Source organism: Mercurialis annua, linkage group LG1-X (assembly GCF_937616625.2).
Source record: "Mercurialis annua linkage group LG1-X, ddMerAnnu1.2, whole genome shotgun sequence".
Classification (NCBI taxonomy): domain Eukaryota; kingdom Viridiplantae; phylum Streptophyta; class Magnoliopsida; order Malpighiales; family Euphorbiaceae; genus Mercurialis; species Mercurialis annua.
Window position 1 is genome coordinate 11,735,195 of NC_065570.1, and position 24,086 is coordinate 11,759,280.

The window sequence follows — 24,086 nt, forward strand, 5'->3', positions numbered from 1 at the left end:
ATACACGTGGACCAAAGTCCACAAAATCACCAGGTACTGTATTTGAATCAGAAAAAAGGTTTCCGAAATACCTCAAAAGAATACCATCAATTTCCTGCTGAGAATTGCGCCAAATACCCACCTCATCTTTCAACCTATTAATTTTGTTGTTACATTTTCTGGCTGACGTATAATGATGAAAAAACCCTGTGTTTGCATCTCCCTCTGACATCTGAAAACCTTTTGGATCATTGTTTCCAGTAAACTTCTTCCTCAAATAGAGTCTCATAATATTTCTGTTCAGCTCTAACAAAGTCCGATGAACTGCAGCCCCCTTGGTTGATCTGAATACTACAAAGATGCTTTCTCAACCAATTTTCTGCTGAGAATTGCGCCAAATACCCACTTCTTCTTTCAACCTATTAATTTTGTTGTTACATTCTCTGGCTAAAGTATAATGATGAAAATCCTCATGTTTGCATCTCCCTCTGACATCCAAAAACTTTTGGATCGTTGTTTCCAGTTTACTTCTTCCTCAAATAGAGTCTCATGATATTTCTGTTCAGCTCTAACAAAGTCCGACGAACTGCAGCCCCCTTGGTTGATCTGAATACTACAAAGCTGCTTTCTCAACCAATTTCTTGCTGAGAATTGCACCAAATACCCACTTCATCTTTCAACCTATTAATTTTGTTGTTACATTTTCTGGCTGAAGTATAATGATGAAAAAACCTCGTGTTTGCATCTCCCTCTGACATCCAAAAACTTTTGGATCGTTGTTTCCAGTACACTTCTTCCTCAAATAGAGTCTCTTGATATATTTTTTCAGCTTTAACAAAGTCCGACGAACTGTAGCCCGCTTGATTGATATTAATATTACAAAGCTGCTTTCTCAACTGCTCAAAACGTTTCTTGTAGTTAGGACAATGCTCTTCTCTCCATCTTTTAAGAGACGACGTCGTTGCAGCGAACTTATCACATAAATATTAGGAATGTTACAGCCACTCCACGCACAAGCTACAACTCCCTCACAACCTTTCTTTACCAACCAGACATTGTCAAACCGAAACATGTGGCTTCTATGGCCATTAACTTGCCGAGTAACAGTTAGGAAAACAGACAAATGGTCTGAAGTAGAAGTCTCCTTATTAACTGTCGTTGCTTCTGGAAATAAATCCAACCATTCATGAGAACACAGAACCCTATCCAATCTCTCTTCAATTCTTCTAGCTGGATCCCTACCCCGATGCCATGTATACTTATAACCGGATGCACCAAGATCATTCAATCCACAACTCACCACCGTATCCCTAGACCATCAATCAACTATCCCGGATGAGGAGCACCTCCCCGTTTTTCTTCAAACGATAAAATATCGTTAAAGTCACTGATAACACACCAAGAAAGTGAATTATCCCTACTACGAGTTTCAAGAACATTCCACGACTCACACCTCCTACTTCTTTCCGGACAACCATAGAAGCCCGTCAATCTCCAAACTTTCCCATCCTGCGACTTTATCTCCAAAATCAATGAAGTTTTCACAAGAACCTAAAATACTAACATCAAATTCTGAGAAGAAAGCCATGCCACCCCTTTTTCCCACACTATCAACCGAGAAAAAGTCATCATAACCCATAGCACTATTTAACGCACCAACACGAACACCAGTAATCAAAGTTTTAATAAGGAATAAGAAAGAAGGATTTAATTTCCTGGCTAAATCATGAAGGAACCGAATCGCACGCGGGCTAGCAATCCCACAATAGTTCCACCCGAGGCAACTCATTGCTTCGGGCCAGCCTGATTACCAAGGCCAGCCAGACTATAACATGTTGGGTCAACAGTAATATCAGACTCATGAAAGCTTGGCCCACTATCAATACGAACACTATTGGGTCCTAAATTCGACTGTTTCCTCTTAGGGTCCAACACCAAATCCTCATCCCCACTATTTGAATTAGAATTGATTTGATTAGATCCTCCCACATCTCTAACCACTAATTCAGTGAACTGATTCTCATTCACCTCCTTTACCCAATCCTCTTTATTTTGAAAATCAAAATCTGGTTTGATTTGGATAGTGACAGATTTTCCGCCTTTTTCCCCTTCAAAACTTCCACGTCATCGTCATCCCCTACCTCCCCACCATTCACCTCCGAACAAGAACCTCTCAGCCATTTACTTGCCAATGAAACTGGTACCTTCTTCAACACGTACCGCATATACGAACCATATGGAAACAATTCCTTAGCAACTGGATTATCATAGTAAAGTGAACAAAATTTATTGGAATGACCCATGATTCCGCAACAGAAACGGAACATAGGTATCCTCTCGTACTAAAAATTTATCCAGCTCCATGCATTAACACTCCTACTCAATTTCTTCCTCCGCTTTAACAGCCTCTGAACATCAATGCTCACCATAATCCTCAACGAGCTGCCTTCAGCTGGTTTGACAGCTCCAGTATCATGAAGAATAAATTTGCCCAAGAAATCACCCACATCTTATCCAAGTTTATTTGATGCCAAACCCAATGGGATGTCCAGGACATGAACCCATAGTTCTGTATTACACAGTTCAATTCCGGCCAACGTTTCACCCACCACTAACTGTCGACAAATGAACAAATGATGCTCAAAAGTCCATGGCCCATCCTCAATAACCCTCCGCATGTCCAACTCGTGATAGAACTGAAATAGGAAGATATTTGAAGCTGCCTCCGTTATCCAAACACCGCTTACTGGCTTCCATATAGGAGGTAAAACGAATTTGACAGCTTCACAGGTCACTGCTTTATCAGTCAGAAATCTACCAACCAGACACCATTTGTACTCCTCGATTTCCTCTCCAGCATCCTCCACTAGGACCTCCAGAGCCCCCCTCCTCTTCCTCTTCAGCAGACAGCCTCGAACCCAATCCACCACACCTTGAAATCCAGCCATGAAACAGAACAGAAAAGAATAATAATATCCCAGTAAGAAACGCTTAAAAAATACACTCAACTTCTCACAACAATAGTACGTAGTTATCAAAATATGATTGCATGTAAATATAAAGAACTAACCAATAGAAAAAGAAATAAGTGGGGGCTAAATCTCTCTCTTTAGTGATTGCAGAAGACGGAAACAATAACTCGCACTAACACACAAATCTTACTCCACTACAAGAAATGAATAAAGAAAGCCACTATTAGACACCGGACACTTGTCGCGAAAACGCACAAGACGAAACCTCACTTGTCAGAGTGCAAGACATATTAATAATTTATTTTTATTTCGTTATTTTCTTGTAATATTATCTTCACGTGTTATTTCATTTTAAAATTATATTTTAAAATTTATATTTTAATTTTATTTTTAATTTTTTTGAACCACATAGAACCCAGCATGGAACTGTCGCTTAAACAGTTACGGGCCGGTTTCATTTTTTTCTTGAACTGTGACCTAACTGTTTGGAACCGAAACTGCCGAATTTCGAACTGTGGCCACCTCTATTTGGATGGTCTAATTTTGAAACATTGAAGACTTAATTGAGATCAAAAATTTGAAAAGTACCCACTTACTCCCCCTCCCTAAACCAAAGGTAAAACAAGTCAAAATGTCAAGTTTAAGATATTTTTTCTCAAAATCATGAACTTGAAATTAATTGATCTTTCATATTAAATTTAGGGTGCAAAATGAATCTTCATTGAAAAATATTCAACCAAACGAATAAAATAGTCGGGTTCAATTTGGCACAGATATTTATTCCAACTTCCATTTCAAAAATAATTATGATTTTTGATATTAAAAGATATTTTGACCAATAATTTTTCCAAAAGTTACTGCCAATTCCGCAAAAAACCGCTCATACCTAGTAAGCAAGAGAAGCTAGTGATAAGATACTAAATGTCGTGAATATTTTTGGCAAACATATTTTAATTTGTTAGTTTCAAACACTTTCAAACCAGCCTAAGCACAATAATAATAAGTTTCACGCACATCAAATGCCTGAGAACACAGGTGATACATGCAACAAAGAAATTAATAGAATCCCTAGGTTCGCACCCTACACTTAAAAATCTCTAAAAATTGCAACTTTCTCGAAATTTATAGCTGCCTCACAAAAAATTCAAAACCCACCATGCATATTTCGTAGTCTAATGGCAAACGACACACATGCAGGCAAAAGAATACTGGAAAAATGCCAATAGCGACACAACATTAAAAAGTAGAAATGCTTTTTCTGGTCCTACATATGACAAAGATTGGGCAGTCCCGGCTGGGTCTTTGAAATGAACTCATCAAGAGACAGCAGAACATATTTGTCCTAGAAAGTCCTGGAATATTTCTTGATTTCGTACATGATTGAAGAAATCGACACGAGATCCTTGTTCAGTGCAGACCCACCAACTATCCTTTTTATGCAATCTGAGAGCCGCGTATAATAGAGCAGCAGCTGCGTCAATGCAGCCCTCAAGATTTCCATACCACATAAGAAGTTGCTGAAAGAAGTGATCACGTCTTTATGCATCAGCTCTATCGCAGCTTTCCATCTGCTACCGAAATCTTTTACAATTGTCTCCACCTCCGCAACTGTTACGGGTTTCTCAGAACTCGAACCTGGGTCCTCAGCTGATCACAAGATGCAAAAAAAATTCAGCTTCTCTTTATAAAAATTAAAACTTTTTTAGTGCATCTCAAGATTAGTCATTAGAGTAAAAGAACTTTGATTTTCCGGATGAGATAGCTAGTTTAATAGGACCATGGAAAAATGTGAGTTTTATAATTCGGGATAGTTCAATTTAATCTAACACATTAATGGTCCAACAAATCTTTATAAAATTTGGCTCCTTATAAATGAACCAATTTTTTTAATTTCCGTCATTTTCGTCCAACTTTAAAATTTACAGACATTAATTCTTCCATTTCATTCATTGTTCAATATCACAAGTGTTTATATGATTTCAATAATAATTATATATCTTTTTCATTTTTTACTTTTATTTTGTAGCTTTACACATAACTTCTAAAGCTCAATTTATTAATGCAGCATGTCATATATTAATTGAACTTCTTTTGAAATTGGGCTAAAATTAGTCAAAATTGAACTAAATTACTGTAAACCTTTAAAATTGGGCTAAACTTACCAAAATAAAGTATTTTGATTAAAATTGTAAAATAATGACCTAATTACCCAGGGTGAAAAAAGAATTTACATACCCAAGGCAAAAAAGAACTTGTAGATTTCTTTGTTTGACTAGATTCATGAACATGGAAAATTCTATGTAAAAACGCTTCAAACTCTGACAATTTAACAGCTCAATTCTAATTTTGTAGCCCTAAAGAATCATTCAAATTCAGTAGAACCCAGCGACTAAAATGCTGATAAAGGATTCAAGAAAAAAGCCTATGTTTCATTGATTCCCTAGCCTATCCAAAAAAAATATTGTTGTCTAGTGATCGCGCAATTCTGAAGGTTTCTTTAGCTTAAAAAATTGCTCAGCTAATTTCTATGATACAACAACGTTAATTTTGAAATTAAAAATATGGTTTCTTCTAAAAGCCATAACAGCACTTCAATTTCCAGATTCCAACGAGCCACTTCGCAATGCAATGAAAGTAAAAGCTTGGGTGATAAAAGATTGATAGCTTAAATATAAATGAAAGTGCAGTGATCATGAGTACATCTAAACCAAGAACGAATAGTTATTGAAACATATACTTACAGGCTCGGGTCTTCACAAACTTGATGAGGTCGCTGAAATGCTCTAACAGCAGCTCCTCCTGCATATAGAGGGTAATTAGTAAAACCTAGAAATGAGATCTAGGCATGGAAGCCTATAACTGATCTCTAAATCTTCAGCAGTAATCGAGTAAAGCAATGGGCTTTCTCAGATCCAACTCCAAGGTAAGCTTGAATCAAAATCTTTCCAGAATTTCATTTGCAACATTTTATCATTATGAATATGAGGATTCGTGATACTTGTTTTCCTCCTGTTGCTAATTGTTCACTACGGCGACAAGAAAATAATACTTGTCACCATCGTTTCTCTCTGACATGTATATAATAGTTTTCTAAATCTGAATTTTGGAGACCAATTTACCCCTTTTCAGCCCCATAAAAAGTTATAAAATGTCATTATCAGGTGAAAAATCTTATTTTCTACTGGAAGCAGTTATCTTAGACCCTTATCTTCCTTTTATGCTTATTTACATGAAATAAACAAAATCAAACTTGCACATTGAAACGCCAACTAAAAGTTTTGAATTAAACATCGCCAGTGCAGTTCTATTCAGAAGGCATACCACAAATAAAGATGTATTGCTCTTCAGCAATTCCTCAAAGTGCAATTGAATTTTTCCACCTTCTGGACCAGCTTCCTGAAATTCAAATGACACATGTGGCATAAAATTGAAAAGCATACAAACCCAAGAAAAAATTACTTCCCCGAGGCAAATTTAAAAAACAGCCTATAGATGGTGGAACTATATAATCCTAATAGAAGAAATTAATTGGTACTAACCTTGAGAACAGAGATTGTCATATCATAATTGTTGATTAGGAACACAATCTGAAGTTTTGGCTTTGTGAATGTCTTGGCAAGTTTGATGAGCAAGTCATCCACAGCCATTCTCAGCCGTTCCAAATTCAATTCAAGCTGCATATACAAAGGGACCAATAAATACAAAAGATCTATCACAGAGGTTTAGAGAAGAAGAAAAAGAATCTTGTAAATTCCAAGGGTTTCAACCTGTCCGTCTCCATATTCAACATTCAGGTGAATAAGAGAAGCTGTAAATTCAGCATAACGCCTCATGACGTAATGTGGATGAACATCATCTTCCCACAATGTCTTCACATTTGCATTCCGCAGACTACTAAGATGCAAGTCAAATACCATCTTAAAACGCGGCCACAGGGAAATATTGACCTGTGTAATTCAACAAGAAATTTGAATTAGGTATAGCCATTCAAGAAGAAAAGAATTTTACTGCAGTCATGACTCATGAACTTTATAAGAGAAACAGACCTTGTCCAAATACGAGTCCAGGCATGGAATTCTGCGTCTTGACATGATAAGCTGGAAAAGGAATATAAAATGAGCAAACGGTCAATTATGTTCCAAAAATAATAGCAGCAAAGTTGAAATTGCATGAAGAAATTCAAACACAGAAAAAGGTTATGGAATAGTATTCTTCTATAGATAAATCAGGAATAATAGAGCAAACAAAGCAGCCTAATCACTTGGAAATCAAAACATCGTGTGAGGTAAGGTATACGTCAAACAGATTGGCAAATAACTCAGTGAACCAAACATCCCAAATCATGAAAAGATAAATAGAGAAATAAAGAATCAACTTGTTGATCAATTGAAAGGGGAAAGGAGGTTCTCTAGATTAGAGGCATTTTGTATGCAGCTTTACCCTCTATTTGGCAAAGGGATATCTCCACACCTTAAAACAGTGATCAATAGATAACTGAAAAAAGCAGTTTTATCGCTGCGCAAGGCTCACCCTCTAGAATAGGCATTATTATTGAAGCAAAGTATCGTACATGTGATTATATGTATTGCAAAATCAGTATTTGCCTAGTGAATGACAAAGTATCAATTATTTAGTAATTCTTTCTTATATAAATAGAAGACATTGTAAATATCAATAATTTCTTCCCCTCAAACCCTGAACTTATAAAGCTTTTATTTGAGAAATTTTGTTAGCTCTCCAAGGCTAATTATATCCTAGCTTAGCCTGGAACATACGCTCCTACTCTGCATCACCAAGGTGTGCCCAGTGCCCATTATCGATCACCCAATGAATTGACTTTTAACCAAGTCGCCTGATTAATACAACCCTCAGAGCACTGAACCAATCAGCTTCAGTGATGGCATGGACAAAAGAATGGGCATGATGTCCCTTGTAGAATATAATTAATGAGCACCGTTATTAGCAAATTTTTATCCCCAAAGATGGAAGCTTTTTTTTTCACTCGAGCATTTCCTACTACATGCTATTAAAATAAATTCCTTAATTTCTAGAATACTATAGGCAGTATGATCCATTCCTTTTGTTGGGTTCTCATCATAGCCCACAAGCTCAAATCCTTTATGCAGTACGTGTTCCCAAAGTACTGCAAAGGCTCAAATATAGCTAATAATCAAGAAGGTGAGATCTGTGCAGAGTCCCCAACAGCGTAGAGCTTTCAAAGCTCAAAATTGGGAAAGATATGGACATGGAGCCACAGGCGCGAGGCCAGTAGAGTCATAACAGCATAACAAACAAGCTCAGTTGAATCTAATTGTTCGCATTAAAGGGTGCGTTGATCCGTCCACCAGCAGCATCAAACCATCATTATACCAAATTTTGCGGCCCATATTATCAAATATTCTTCATAGACATACAGATCGACTCACGCTCTCTCACCACGTTGGTCACAATGAGTTAAGATTAGATAATAATACATGGCCTGTGATAAAATTGTCTAGAAATTACATGTACTATAAAAGACATGACACAACAAACAACATTTTGACGGTGTCACATGACCAGGAAAATCATTAAAAGAAAATAACCTGGTGTTGGTGTGTGATGCGAATCATCAGCATGAGGCCTATAGCATCATAGCAATTAGGCAATATTGTATTTAAGTGCTCATCAACAACAGCAAGAGGACCTGAAAACATCACAGAAAGCATTAGCACCTCCATATCAGCAACAATAATATACAAATAAACATGACATTATACGTGGGACATGTGCACGTGTGCGCCCATGCGCTTGGTACACACATAAGCATAAAACTTCTTTCTTGTCCGAAGACCAATACAATTTCCACCAAGCATCAGTCCACTATTTGAAATTTCCACTTCGCACTTATCGTTCACAATAGAGCAAACGCATAGTACAAGTAGCTAAAAATACTTATAAAATTCTTGTCAGCATTTGAGCAAGAAGTAATCATGCAATCTTTGAAAGAAAGAAACTTCATAATTACCTGAAAAAATTTCATAAAAAATAGATTCCTCCACAAAGAAATCATGACAGAAAAGATACCTGCAGAATGATAGAAGGCAATCTGCATATAAGTGGATTTACATTGACAGCTATCTAGCAAAAACATCAAGGAAAAGAGCATCTCTAGCATACTCAGAAGTGGCGGTATCCATTAGCAACTTATGCAAACTCCGAAAGAGGACCTCATGCGGATATTTTTGGGAGCTGGCTTCAGCTATATGAGGAATCAATGCTGGCTGATCGATTTCCTGAGACCAATTATAATTTGAAATATCAATCCAACTTTTCCTCTTTGAACAAAAGTATTTTATCAGGAAAAGAAAAATTAAACTTCTGCATCTATAAATATGCTTTTCATCAAAACATAGCAGTAGCATATCATAAACAATGGAAATAACTAAGCCCAGGAAATAGAATTGTACTACCAAGTAGATAACATTAGTTTATCAAATTCTTTGGTCATATGTATTTGGAAACTAAGGTCAATTAAGTGTGTCCTATAGGCTATGATGGTCTGCAATTTTTTACTTGCTGTATAATCCAGAAAATATTAAGAGCTGCTTGATGTTAAAGAGATGAAAGTTAAAAAAGAATAACCATGGCAATAGTGAACAAGTCAAATGAGCAAGTCTAGAAAACTCTCTCTCCCTCTGTCTCTCTACCCTTGAAAGTAATTTTATCTCAGATTTCCTTCCATAAAACTACTGCCTGCAGCAAATAGCTAACACCAAATCAAAACCTCTCGGACATTTCATGAGAGGCATTATAAAGAGGACACTGAAACATTAGTACTCTAATCATCAAGAGTAAACCAATATCTCCCCATTTCCGTAACACAGCAAGACATTTCCAAAATAAACATTTTATTGAAGGAAAAATCAACGAAACACCTTCTGGTCACAAAAAGCAGAACAGCTTGCCTTTATCTAAAATGACTACTCGGAGCTTGACTATTTCCTCACAGCAGACAGAACAGAAGAAGTAATTTGATAACATAAACTCCATCTCACAGCTTCCAAATTCCATGTAAAGCTGAATTAGAAAGAACAAGCTAAAATTGTTCCAGTCTAATTAGCCATCCATTCCCATCTTCCTAACAACCCACCACAAACAGCATGTGAATCATTGAGAGCCATCCAAAAAAAACTAAGAGAGAAATCTTATCGGTCTTAAACCTATCAATCAACTGTCTACCCCCTTCAATATACAACATACTCTAAAGCAACTCTTCAATAAAATATTAACTAAGTATACCAGTATTCAAAAAAGTAAAACCCACATATATTACCCAACCAAACAGCAAACAGAATAAGCATTGTCTAGTCCTCACGAAAGTTACTCCAGCATAAACAGGATCAGAATGACTAAGAAAAAGAATACAGGATTGAATGATCAGATACACGCAGACACATAAGCATAAACCACTAGTATGAAAACATATCAGGGAAATAAATATGAATGAGGCGTTAAAAGAAATGCAAAAACCTTCAGAAATAAGAAAAGCTATAGAAGCAGGGACAAAAAAATCAATGAACAATGATGATGGCATTATAAACATTTTCATTCATGAACGAACAAATAACAGAACATTTCATTTATCATACGAAAATGAGAAAAGACAAAACCTTCAAAATATTAATCCTCTCCCCCAAAGCAAAGACGGCTGATCGATTCTTCAGGGATTCTCTGACTCTTGAAAAAAGACCACTGCTTCTAGTATCCACACCAATCAAATCACTAGAAGTTGCAATATCTAATTGTAATTTCTCCAAAGCTTGAATATACGCACGAAAGTGTGCACTAAACACCTGCAAAAAGCAAAATGCACCTTCAAAATCTAGTTTCCGAAACAAGGATATCGATTATTAGTTTATCATAATCCTAAAAATGCCAAATTTAGCTGCTACAGTATGATCTGCGTCCTATGCACTATGCACAGAACCAAACAAAACAAAATCAGATCTAACAAGAATTAGATTAAAAAATAAAATGCACAATGCAGCAGAAGCTTTTCCTCTAATGAAAATACAATTGCAAGAAATTTACCAAGCACATCTGAAACATTATAATAATTTTTCAGTCAAAATGATTAATTTGAGTAATACAAAATGTTCCATGCCAGGTTAGGCATATCTTCCACAACAAAAGCATAGCTAAAGAAGGAAGCACAAAAAGCAGTAAGTGAAGCTAGAGAAAATGTCCCTAAAGAACACTTATGAAAAAATTTGGCGGATGGAAGACAGAAATTGTAACGAATGGGTAATAGGAAAAAAAAAGCTAAAACCAAATCGGTTTAGGTGCATGGACAATGATGATGAGCAGTATAGTTTCACTAAAAAGAAAAAAGAACAAAAAGACAGGTGGAGCTACTTTCATATATCATTTTCTGATAGCCACCTAGGAAGCATAACAGAAAAAGGGAAAATTACAATGGAAGGCTGAGAAGGACATCAGAACTAAAAAAGCTGTAGGACAGATGAAGATCAGCAAGCTATGAATCTAATGGAATGCCTACTGAAGTCAGGAAATGTCTTGGCAATATAAGACCGATATGGGTAGCAGATTCATTGATGAGACATTAAATCAAACGTCCAAATAATGGAGAAGAAGCATCTTGTCCATACATTAAGGCCATTTGGGTTATATTCAAAGTTGCTTAAGCAATGAAAAAGTAGAACTCCATAATTGCAATAAAATTTTGGAAGAAGTAACATGAAATTCAACATGTATGACAGTTCTAGCAAAGTATTTGTTTTTATGCTAGAAAGATCGACTGTAAATGAAATATTTTTCACAAGAATGTTGATACAGTGTTAAGATTTAAATAAAAGTTGGTTCTAGAACTATGGAGAGTAAGTAATCTCAACAGATGTGATATAGCGGGTTGCAAAAAGGTAGATAAAAAGTTGTGTATCAGATAAGTAGAAATCTTGAAGGATTTATGTGTGCAGCCTGCAGGCAATTCAATTCTATTAGAAATGCAGTAGACCGAGAATCATCCGTGAGCCTGTACCCATTTTTTCAGGTCATAGAAGAATTGACAAACAGCAATTCAACAAGATATGATGTCATGTGCATCCCATTGGAAGGTTTAAGAACATTATAGGTTCATCCCAGCTATTCCACTCTTATTACAAATCTTATTTGAAAGGCATTTAGCTTGCAAGAGAAATATGATGCAATCAACTTATATTTAGTTATCATCATTTTAAGTGTTTTGGGAATAAACACTAAAATGTAGTATATGCTTTGCAATCTGACAAACCAAGGGTCGGCAATTAAATTGAGTCTTCTTTGAGTACAAAAACAAAAGGGAATAAACTTCCAATCACACTGCTCGATCATACAAAGAGATGAAGTTAAAAAATGGAAATTAAGATGGTTCGAACATGTGCATCAAAAACTAGCAATCATAAAGTAGCAAAAGTACCAAAGTGCAGACTTTTGAAGTTGTGAAGATAAAAAAAAAGGAGAGGATGACCAAGGATGATGTAGATGAAAATAGTCAGAAAGGATTAATATCCTCAAGTCTTTCTAAAGTTATAGTCTAAAACTAGACAGTAAAGAGGGAAGGAATCCATACAATTGAATCTACTTTGGTATAAAGCTTAGTTAAGACGAGCATAAATATTAAAGAAATGTAAGTATAGTCGTATAGTCAGAAGTTAATAATTAAAAAAGAAGAGTATCCTACTATCAATTGATTTGCTCTACTTTTTAATAAAAGTAATCATAAATGAAGGCACATAAGTAGCTTTTTCATTCAATAACAATGAAACAAGATCCAAGCTTCTTACCAAACATAAATGATGGATGAAACCATAAGCAAGCAGCTAGTTTTTATCTATTGTCAGATATACAAAAATTAATAGAATTATTTTGTTGCAGAGTTTGGTTCTATAAGATCACCTTTTCAAAGCTTATCACAGTTGAAGCTTGAAGTAGGATTTGTACTTCCATTTTGTTGCCATTTTTTAGCAATAAATTAGCTACGCATCTGACTTATATGACATGATGGATGGATCTAAATTAAATTATTCCAATTGATGAAGAGTGCATCCTCAGACAAATAAGGATAATATAATACTTAACAACATGTATTCCGTACTTTCCCAATTCAGTTCTAGCCATTTCTTTATTTCGGAAAATGGCAATTGATATTAATTGAAGGTACACATTAAATTATAAGGCACGCACCTTATTCATCGTGTCAACGTATGCTGCGCGAACCTCAGTATATATCTCCTTTCCATGTTCCTTGAGGAATGAAATCACATACCTAAAATTCCAGTCGACCATCAAGTAAGCTGTACGAACACAATTGAAAGATTTGCATTGTGCATATATGTAAGACTAAAACATGTAACATCTAGAAATAAATAAACTACTTATTCAATTCAGTAAACCTTTTGGCAAATCAATTGCAAAAACAGGAGTGAGAGTGCCTACACGCATGCAAACAAAAGACAGGTTGCAGATTCTGATAAATTTATGGCAAACAAGTAAATCACCAAAAGGCCAAAAATTTAACTAATAAAGATATATAATTATAGGCAGCAGAAATCTACTAAATGCTTTGACTCATCTTCAGAAATGCTACATTTAGAAAATCAGGATGATTAAAAAAAAACCACTGCCACAAGAAAGCATAGAATTATTACGACAACTTACTTGTACTTCAAAAGAACACTCTGCTGAAGGATCTGAATATTGGTTTTGGGTTTTCTTAATGCATGTAGCTTCTGAACAATGAACTCAAAAACCTGCCACAAGGTGTAGGTACATGGACATCAGAAGAAAGCCTTTGAGGAAAAATTGCATTCAGAAATGAAGAACATGTCACTGATTCACACATCTTCAAAGTTCAGACAATAAACTTAGATCCAACCAAGAAAGCACGCAACAAATCAGACGCATGTTCGAATTTCCGAAGCAATACAAGCTATTTCTTTTTTTAGCAAAGAAAGTAATTTTCAAGATAAAAGCACTTTATATAATTCAACAATATATGTAAGGATTTAGTAAAAATGTATATTTTCTGTCATTAAGTGAATTTATCGAGTAAAAGACAATAATGATTCTAAGAAATGTAACAACAGCACAATGTTATTTCTCTGATTGCATGCTAACTTTTGAACAGCTATATGTACTTAACTAATAAATAAATTGACATCCAGAAGAAAATATCAATGTTTTAATCAGAGCAAGCATAATTGAGGCAGAGACAGTTTTAAGGATTTCACTATCTGTTCATTGCACCATGAAAACATATATGCTTAATGGTCAAAACAATTCAAACCTTGTTGACATTAATTATAACCAAAACTTTTAATTCTATCAATTTTAACCCAATTTGAAAGATTAATTGCAATTCTATTCCGGTCAACAAAAATAGTCAAAAATTGAAATAAAATATTACTTTTCCCTTCTCTCCTCTTCTACGCTTTCCTTTCACTCACATTTTCATTTTTTCCTTTCTTTTTCCTTCCATCCTCATCTACATGTATACTATCATGTACCACCAGCATCACTAACAACCCAACCACCACCACCACCACCATAGAGAATCCAAAACAAAGCTTCAACATCACAATCTGTGTCCATTTTTTCCCCTTTTGGATACTTTATCTCACAAGCTTGACAAGCTAAATCTCCTTTGTTTTATCATCCTCTCGCATAAAGCATAATATTTAATTTGCGGGACAACAATTTCATCTTTAGATCCCCAATTTCACTACCATTTTCCTTTCTCGATCCACAGAAAATGTATGTTCTAATTTCTAAGTCAACCATTCTAATGGCATTTAAAGATCTAGCCACTGAAGCCAAGCTCGTATCTGAGATTCGCCATTGCCGTCGAGCTTGTACCTTAGATTACTGTTTTGCGGCAAGGAAGCACCAATCACTACCATCATCGCCGCTAAGACCACCAAGTTAAAGAGAACAAAATGTAAAGCTACAAAAGAATTAATAATAAGCGTTGTTTTTAAGAAACTCATATTGTTACTTTTTTGGGTTAACCATATATCTATTTCTTATTTCGCTTATAGTTTGTGACAGATGATAAGGGATTTGATGTGACATTGAAAGAGAAAACATGATGAAGTGTCTACATGAGTTGTAATAGAAGCTAAAGAGAAAAAAATAAGGATTGGCAGTAGAGGTGGTGGTGAGATGGTGATATTGTAGATGGAGTGGAGGAAAGAATGGGGAAAAGAAATAAAAGAGCTAAAAATATTGAATAATAAATTATGAATATCTCATTTTCATTTTGACTAATTTTGTTGACTAAGGTCGAATTAAAACAAATCCTTCAGATTGGGTTGATATTGCCCATATTAATATATTTGGTTAGAGTCGCAAAATGTCATAAAGGTTTGGATTTTGTAGACCACTAAGAGACTTATGTGACTAATTAATCAACAGCTACAGACCATAAGTAAACTACCTTTGAAACAGCTTTCTGCCTAAGCTTTTCAAGCTCAGGATTCACGTCTTTCAGAGCTTTTGAGTTTTTAACTAAAGCATCCACTTCAATGAACTTCAGCTTCTTACTAAGAGTCTCGAGAGTTCTCAGATAGTCATCATTGACCTGAATACAAATTGCACTGCAACCATGTTAGCAGATGCAAGAAACAGAAGAACAGAATCTATGTTTACTGGACTAACCACACAACAAACTAGAACATATTCCCTATATACCTTTAAGGATACAATCACATATGTTCCTAGCAAATGCAGCAAGGGGCAGGAAGAAAAGCATATGTAAGACAAATAAAAACATGCGACAGCAAAAGCATTGTTATTCTCTAAATGCTTCAACAACAATATTAATTTGGGCAATTGGATTTCAACTGAGGAATGAATAATAGCAGAAGGAATTGAATAAAAGGTAAGTTGCCCAATTATTTCAATGTCCTTTTCTTTTCTATTAACTACTAAATAGAGAGAGGCAACCCAAAGACATATAATGAAATCAGAGCTGCATCAGAAAAGGAACAAAAAATTGAAAACAGGCAAGAAAGTTGACATTTTTAGGTAGGCTTATAAAATTCAAAGAATCAAAGTAATTTGCGAATGTCTAAACAGGGTGTAGAATTCATTAAAATGATGTAAAACACATCTGATAGAATTGTTTGCAATTGAAAGTCGTGCATGAAAACAGGACATATATATCGGTTTGTACGGATTGAAAACAAACAAGGTCAGAATCAGAAGTGCAACTGATGAATCTGAATTCCTGGTTCTTGATGTTTAATTTTCTTTAAAATTTATCAGAAAGCAAATGCATCATACAGGTAAGCCAATTATTCCTCTTCCTCCTCAGGAATTAGACCCATACTGGATGGAACCGAGTCGAAGTAATGATTAGTTGATCAAACCCTTGAAAAGTCAAATTTAAGCATCTTAGTTTTCAAAAAATAAAAAAGCCACTAAATTATTTTAATAGTGCAACAATTCTAACTTATTCATGCCAAATTTTCTGCTTTTGAATCACTTTGTCCCACAAACTTCTACCAAATGTGTTACATCGAGTATCATAAGACCAGGATGAACTATTTCACATGTGACCAACTGAAACAATATCCATTTTTCTTGGAAGAGAACATCGTTGTGAAAGAAACAATCATGATTTTGTCAAGCATATAAAGGAATCAGAAGTACCTCTCCATCAACAATCACATCTACCATTCTTGGAGGAACTATGATGTCTTCAACAAATTTGGCCAACTGTGATTCAGCCACCTATAAAAACGAAGCATGGAACATCAAAGCATAAATAAAATTTTGAATTTATATGAAACTAGATAATTCATTAAAAGAAAATAAAGAAAATTGCAGCATCAGAAATTTGGGCTCAAATCTGGTAAATGTGAGCTTTCGGTTCTCAAGAGAGAATTTATTTTTGAAAGTCTCCGAGCTTAATAGCCAAAAATAATGGCAATTTAATCTAAGTAGATTCCAGACTAAAAATCTCAAGATAGTACCAGTAGTTGAAAATAATGAGAAAAATGTGGGAAGCATGTTGTTTTAGATAGTTCATTGTGTGACATGCCCAATGGTCATGACCAGTTTACAAGCAAGTCACAGACTTCCTCCCATGTTTCCCAATCAAAATATACCCATTTCTCACTGAAACATGCCAACCTAACCATTGGGTAGCCAGCTCTTGTATTCAATGATGCTAAAATGAAAAATATAAATAAAAAGGAAAACAATTACAATTTCAAAGGGTAAAAATGTAAAAAGTGGGAAAAATATGTAACCTTAAGGTTTTTCAGTAGGGTCATTTGACCCTACTGAGACAGTGGGGACTAGACTAGGCCCCTGAATCCAACCATAAACCAAATGTTTTAATCATAAAGGAGTCCCAGCTCTTTAGAAACAATAGCTTTTCTCTGTGTGTGGGTTTGCAGGGTAGAGAAAGCTATAATTCGTGTGTCTATCCTGCAAGTGTCTCATACCATAAAATGGCGGGGGACAGTATATATTGGACCTATTTGGGAGTTCAGTTTGGGATTGCTTTTGGAATTACTTTGAAATAATTAATAATTTTTCATTTATTGTAAATTACTTTTTTAAACCTGTTTTTTAGAAAAAAATATGAACATGTATTTTTTTTCGAACAGCAATTTTGAAAATCCAAAAAGTTAAATAAAAAAAACAATTGTTGGAGAAAAGCTTTTTCCAACCTCAACACAAAGTTACACCCATGTATTCTTGTCACAGCATGAAATCTTATTTGTACACACTATTGATTCGATAGAGGATTCACAAGGAAACAACCATAATCAGATCTACAAGGCAACATAATGAGAATTTGTGGTATTCCAAACTCAAGAAAAAACAACTTTAAGAGAAGCAGTAATAATGCAATGCAAAACTTTTTTCCCATAAAATTATACCTTGCGATTCTTCAGCTTCAAACCCATATCCATAGACTTCTCCTGAAGAATTTTAATGTCCGAACTAATAGAACCAATCTCAGCCTAGAACACCACTGCTAGAATAGTTAATAATAAAAATCAAAAAAAGATTATATTGCAAGAAAGAACAGCCCCACCAAGTAAAGTAAGGCTCCATTTGTTGCACAGAATTGGGAAGCTAAAAGAAAAAAAACATTTTTCAGTAAATGAAAATAGACCAATTGAATAGAAAATGATGAAGTCATTTTCCTCAATTTTTCTCCTTGATATAAGTGACATGGCCCCATATGAGACATTGATTTTTTACTCTATTTTTAGTTATTTTCTTTTAATTAAAAAATTTCTCAAATACATTTTCTTATATGACAATCAAACAATAAAAAATAGTTAATTTTCCTTCAAAACCTTTCTGGGAGAATAATTTTCCATAAGTATTTTCAGAAAACAAATGGAGCCTAAGCTACTCAAAGATGACAGCATCATAATGAAAGGAAAACAAGATTTTCAAGAACCAAAGTTTAAAATAAGTCAACAGCGTTTGGTAAAAAAAATCAGTGTGAGCCAAAGAAATTGATAAAATTCAAAAAAGAAAACAACATTATGTAAAAGTGCCCTCACAGTGCTGTTGCAGATTTGTGGATTTTGTTCATATTACAAATAAATTACTATAACAGTTCATACCCGCTCTGGAAGACGATCATTATCAAATTAATTAGTATTAAGAATGCACTTAGGTCTTCTATTCTGCTAGATCAATCCAGTCATCAACTTTCTAATTCATATGTGCCCTTATGGGTTCAAAAGCTATACTGAGATCAGACAGGAGTCGGAAACATCAGTATGTAATTGCATTTTTCTTCATGTATGGTTGTTTAGTAATCAATTCCTCATTTTAGATAGTAACTTCAAAAGGATTATTAGAATTCTGGTTGAGCATAAAAAATTTAGGCATGAAACCTATGGTTTTTGAATAATAAAAACGAGGAAGCACAAAAAGAAACAAGCACAACGGAAAGAAACCACAAAATAATAAAAGCTGCAAAAGCTAAAATAGAATGGACACTAGATAATCATACACATGCCTGCCAATAACCATCATACCTGAAATCCACTGAGAAGGGTTTCCATCTGTGACAAGATGCTGTCACAATCGCGAATTTGATCGTGAAGAGACACTAAGTTATCACTCTCTTTTATGTAATCCTGCATGGTTGACATGGTATCATGCTGATTATCTATCACATTAACTGAAAATATCATATGGCAATATGACATAGGTAAAGTAAAGTAAACAAATTATATTTTAAGACAGTTAAAATAGCACGAATCAATCTCCAAATATTCTGAACAATTTAATAAGCTATTCAAACATAGGACTCGAGGTGTTGCATGCATCAAGACAGAGGGCTCACCCGGTGCACATACATCAAGATAACACAATAAATGTCCATATTCAAAAAAATGTTTGATTAATATTAAAAAAAGGCTAATACCCTTAAAAACTACCGACCTTTACTTTTTTTTTCAATAACACCCCAACCTTGTAATTTCGTCAATTGCACCCTATTTCGTATTTGTACGTTTCAATAGCACCCTAAATTAAAAAAATTGATAATTTTATTATTATAAGGATTTAATTTTATAAAACAATCAAATTTAAGGATCATTTTATACCTTTTTCTCCATGGACAAATTCAAATAAGTTCCTTAATTTAAAAACTCTCAAATAAACCCTAAATAAAAAGAATTAATTAAATACATGTTTAATTAATTATTTAATTCAAAATTAAATAAATATTTAAAACAGAATCCACCACATGCCGCTCTCCGTCTCCGGTCTTCCACCAGAGACGAGCTGCTAGTCTTCCATGGAAGACGAGTTGCTCGTCTTCCATGGAAGACCAGATCTGCTGGTCTTGGAAGACCAGCAGATCTGGTCTTTCTTGGGGAAGACAAGCTCGTCTTCCCCATGGAAAACCAGCAGATCTGCTAGTCTTCCATGGGGAAGACAAACTCGTCTTCCCCATTGTCTTCCTTGGGGAAGACGCTCGTCTTCCCCATGGAAGACCAGATCTGGAAGACCAGCAGATCTGGTCTTCCATGGAAGGCGAGTTTCTCGTCTTCCATGGAAGACACGCAGCTTGTTTCCGGTGGAAGACCAGTGACGGAGAGAAAATGGTGTCCGAATGGAGAGCGGCGGCGGGTCCGAAGGGAGGCGGTGACGTTTTATTTGATTTATTTATATTTTTTTGTTTGTTATGGAGAAGATGGTTTCTATGTATAATTTAAACATCATATGACATTTAGAATTTTTGAACAATATAAAGGATTTGTTTTGAACTTTATCCAAATGAAAAGAGTTCAATTTAATACTTTAGGGTGCTATTGAAACGTAAAAATACGAAATAGGGTGCAATTGACGAAATTACAAGGTCGGGGTGTTATTGGAAGAAAAAATAAAGGTCGGTAGTTTTTAAGGATATTAGCCTAAAAAAACATATTGTTAGAAACTAAAGTATATGTTTGAAACCCATTAAAGACATCAATTACAATGTGGCAGGATGCTAGTGAAAGTTTAGAGTTTTTCCGTTTCAAAATAAATAACTAAACTACATAACAATATAACATTAATCTCCTTTTTCACTTTTGATAAATCACAAGGCAAGAATAAATTACAGAAATCTCATATATAACCAAAACCTTCATGGTTAAATGAAAAGAGAATTAAATAGCCTTTAGAGATGGAGCCCCCAGAGTATCCACTTTGCTCAATCATTATCATAAACTGCTAATATGCACTATCTTCTACATGCATGAATGGTAATAGCAACTAAAGTTCACACTATAAAATTCCTACTCCAATAAACTATTTAAGCGTGCCACAGTCTAAATAAATAGCCTTAAGAAAACGTGAACGTTTCTGCTTGATTGCATGATAAATATAGATATCATGTAAGATGAAATCTACGTAACTATAAATTGTGTAAAGATAAAGGTTATATACATGCAAAAAAAAAAATCAAGCTGGATATGCATTAGCCATAAATAAGCAAAAGAAAACAAAAACAGACCTGAATTGAGTCTAACTCAACTTGCCGCAAGTTGTTCTCAACCCCCTTAGTATAATCCCTCAAGGCTGTACCTTTAGATAGTATGTTTGCAACTACCTAAATCCAACGGTGGATAGAAAAGATACAAATCAACATCTCACACAAATACATGAAAGATATTTAAAAAAAAGTGGCTACTTAGTAGATGCTTGTGCCCAAAATAAAATAAGCTAACTAAGCTAAAAAGTTGGAATCTAATGTCATAGATTCAAAATCTATGTGCTAATAGTTTCTATAACAGCAAAAATAGGTATAGCTGAACAGCTGTATATTTATGAAGTGCCATCAATCAAAAGGTAGAAATATAGCTTTTGTTGAAGTACACTATAACATAACATTTCTATTCCTCAGTTGAAATATTCGCTGATTCTTTAACAAATTGTGTCAAAATCTCAATTTGAAATATAGTTAAATTGAGAATAGTGTTCCACACCCGTAAATAAAAATTTGATACTCCAAAAGCATTGAACAGAATAATAATTATTAACGAGGAACTCAAGCACAAGAAAAAAGTAAGTCTAGCAAATAATGCTAACATGCCAAAAATTACTGCAAATCCATAATGTTCTGATTCACTATATTAAGAGGACGAGAATATAATCTCTTCAAGCAAACTAGATATATGCAATACATTATCACACATAGAAAGCTCAAACTTATACTTGCTAAGAGAAGAAGAGGTAAAGTATGAATTAGGATATGCTGAGTTCATAAACCTTTTAGTTAGAAATTATAAAACCAGAGCTCAATTCAATTCAATTCAATTTTATGTAGTTAAATAATCTCGTGTTTTGCAAGTTCATGGTTGCTAGAATTCAATTCCTTCAACTTATAAATAATAAAAAGACATTCCAAAAAAGAAGAAATCATGCAAGAAAACTGGCCTAAATATCTTAAGAAATTTTAATTAGAATTGAATAATTTTTTCATACATGATATTCTTCTAAATAGCGCTTGATAAATAACAAGTAACCAACTTACATCATCATTTTTGCATTCTTCCAATTCTTGATCAAGTCCCTCTAGTGAAACATCATCATCACTAATATACCATAAAAACATAACATTAACACTAAACAATTAGAACTCATTAATTTCCAAAGTAAATCTTAGAAACAAAGAAAATTAAAAAGAAATCACGAAAACAATAAATGATAACACCTATTGGCATCCTCTTCAACAGTTAAATCACCAACAAATGCTCCTAAATCAAATACATTGTAAGTTTGAGTTTGTTCCTGCAGCGTAAAATAAACAAACAATTAAACTCAAGATTGAAATTTCAACGTCGCGGAATGAACAAAAGATGCAAACAACATTACCTTATTGCTGTTGCTGTTTTCTGTTGTTATCGGCATTGTTTTCAGGGTTTCCATTTTCTAAAAATCTGCATAAATAATCAATCGACTTAACAAAGTAAAAAAACAAATGAAAAAAGTAAGAGCTGCAGTAATTGAATTGAACAGTGAGGAAAAAATTACAATTAACGGTGCAGGCGAGAAGAATTTCGGGATCGTTACAGAATCTGGGGAAAAGAGTAACCGTCGGTGGAGGCAGAGATGATCTAGAGCAGCACCAGCAGCGGATCCGGAGGAACATCAGCGGCGTCAGATGGAGAAGTAGGTGTTTTCAGTCGATTTGAAAATGACAATTGTGAGATGAGCTTGGCGTTGATGAATTCGAGAGATGAGAACCATTTGGGAATGGAATTGGTGTCGACGGCAAGTGAAGAGGGAGATGCAAAAAGGATAAAATGCAAATAAATCCCTAATTTTTTATTTAAAATTTAATATTATATTTGAATTTTAAAAATAGTTAATTATTGATGGATCTGAATTATGAAGCCGAGTCGCAGGAGATACATTCTCAGACGATAAGGCTAAGTCAGACGAAACCAACAGCTGAGTCCATGAGATTCGCCTTGACTGGAATAATACTTCAATTCACAAATACAAGACTGAATCCCCTGAGGACTCGAACTAAGCGCGTCGACCTAGGGATTCGGCCAAACAACTAAATCCGCGAAAATCTTTCCCATATAGATACAAACTCCAACTTGGTAAGTTAAGCTGCAACTTAGTAAGACGAGACTATTTAGAAAAATATTACTAAATAAGACTCTCGTCTGAATAAGGAATCACACTCTTAATCAGGATCAAACCTAATAAATAGGATTCACTTTCCTATTCCAAGTCTGTAAGGTATACATTCAACTACTATATAAAAACTTTGAGGTATGCCTAAACACGCAATTACATTCATATACTCAAAACGATACTCAAAGCTCAATATTGAATGAAGCATCGGAGAGTTAATCGGACAACCACCGTCTGGTTAGCTTATACCCTGTTTTGCAGGTTAATCCACCGGATCAGAAGGCTGACTCCATCAGTTACATATAAAAAAGTATGACATTTGCACCATGTTTCAAAAATAACATGACCTTTAAAACGTGTCAATTACAAACACTATCTTACATTTCTTTTTAATTTCATCATGAGTATATTTTTCAGTGAAATTTGCTGATTTGGACATCGAATAGGTCTGCCACGTGGCATGACACGTCAACAAAAATGCTACTAAAAATTACCGATATTATTTTTGAAAAGAAACAAAAGGTGGTGTATTTCTAACATCTCTACTTTCGAATTCTCATCACGCGTTTAACATTCACGATTCGATCTCCTCGTCGATTCTTTCCTTCGTTCCTTTCCCGTTATCTTTCTACCTCCAGCAATTGTACATTTGAAAGATAGTCCAAAAAGCAAGAAGAGCAAAAAAGAGGAGCAAACTCAAACGGGATCTCCATATTTGTGAAACTTACTTAACAGGTCTTTCCGATCAGAATTAGCTTATCAACTCTCCGAACACTACTATAAGAATTGGTACTGAACATCCCCCGTAGTTGTAACAATAACATATTTTGGTTCTTTAGCGAGTTTATTAATTGAAATCAATCGTTGACACATTTTAAAAGTCATATATCTTTGAAATTTGGTAATTTTGTATGTAATTAATTTCTTTAAAATTATAAAACTAAATTAAAATATGAAAATTGGTAAGTATCAATT

The 24,086-nt window shown here is 34.6% G+C and overlaps 1 protein-coding gene across 1 annotated transcript; it reads right to left on the reverse strand.

Annotated features, from left to right (window-relative positions):
• Positions 1-3,936: 3,936 nt before the first annotated feature.
• On the reverse strand, positions 3,937-22,768 carry LOC126688249 (vacuolar protein sorting-associated protein 52 A). The gene is made up of 21 exons (XM_050382885.2): positions 22,497-22,768; positions 22,338-22,402; positions 22,177-22,253; positions 21,997-22,057; positions 20,977-21,072; positions 19,007-19,108; positions 17,885-17,968; positions 16,644-16,724; positions 15,427-15,570; positions 13,650-13,741; positions 13,176-13,257; positions 10,604-10,786; positions 9,111-9,226; positions 8,959-9,017; positions 8,537-8,637; positions 6,998-7,048; positions 6,719-6,898; positions 6,491-6,625; positions 6,273-6,347; positions 5,693-5,750; positions 3,937-4,598 (listed from the first exon to the last, which is right to left on the reverse strand). The coding sequence occupies exons 2-21, from the start codon at positions 22,389-22,391 to the stop codon at positions 4,294-4,296; spliced, it is 2,136 nt and encodes a 711-aa protein (XP_050238842.1). The 5' UTR covers positions 22,392-22,402; positions 22,497-22,768; the 3' UTR covers positions 3,937-4,293.
• Between the last annotated feature and the right edge of the window lie 1,318 nt (positions 22,769-24,086).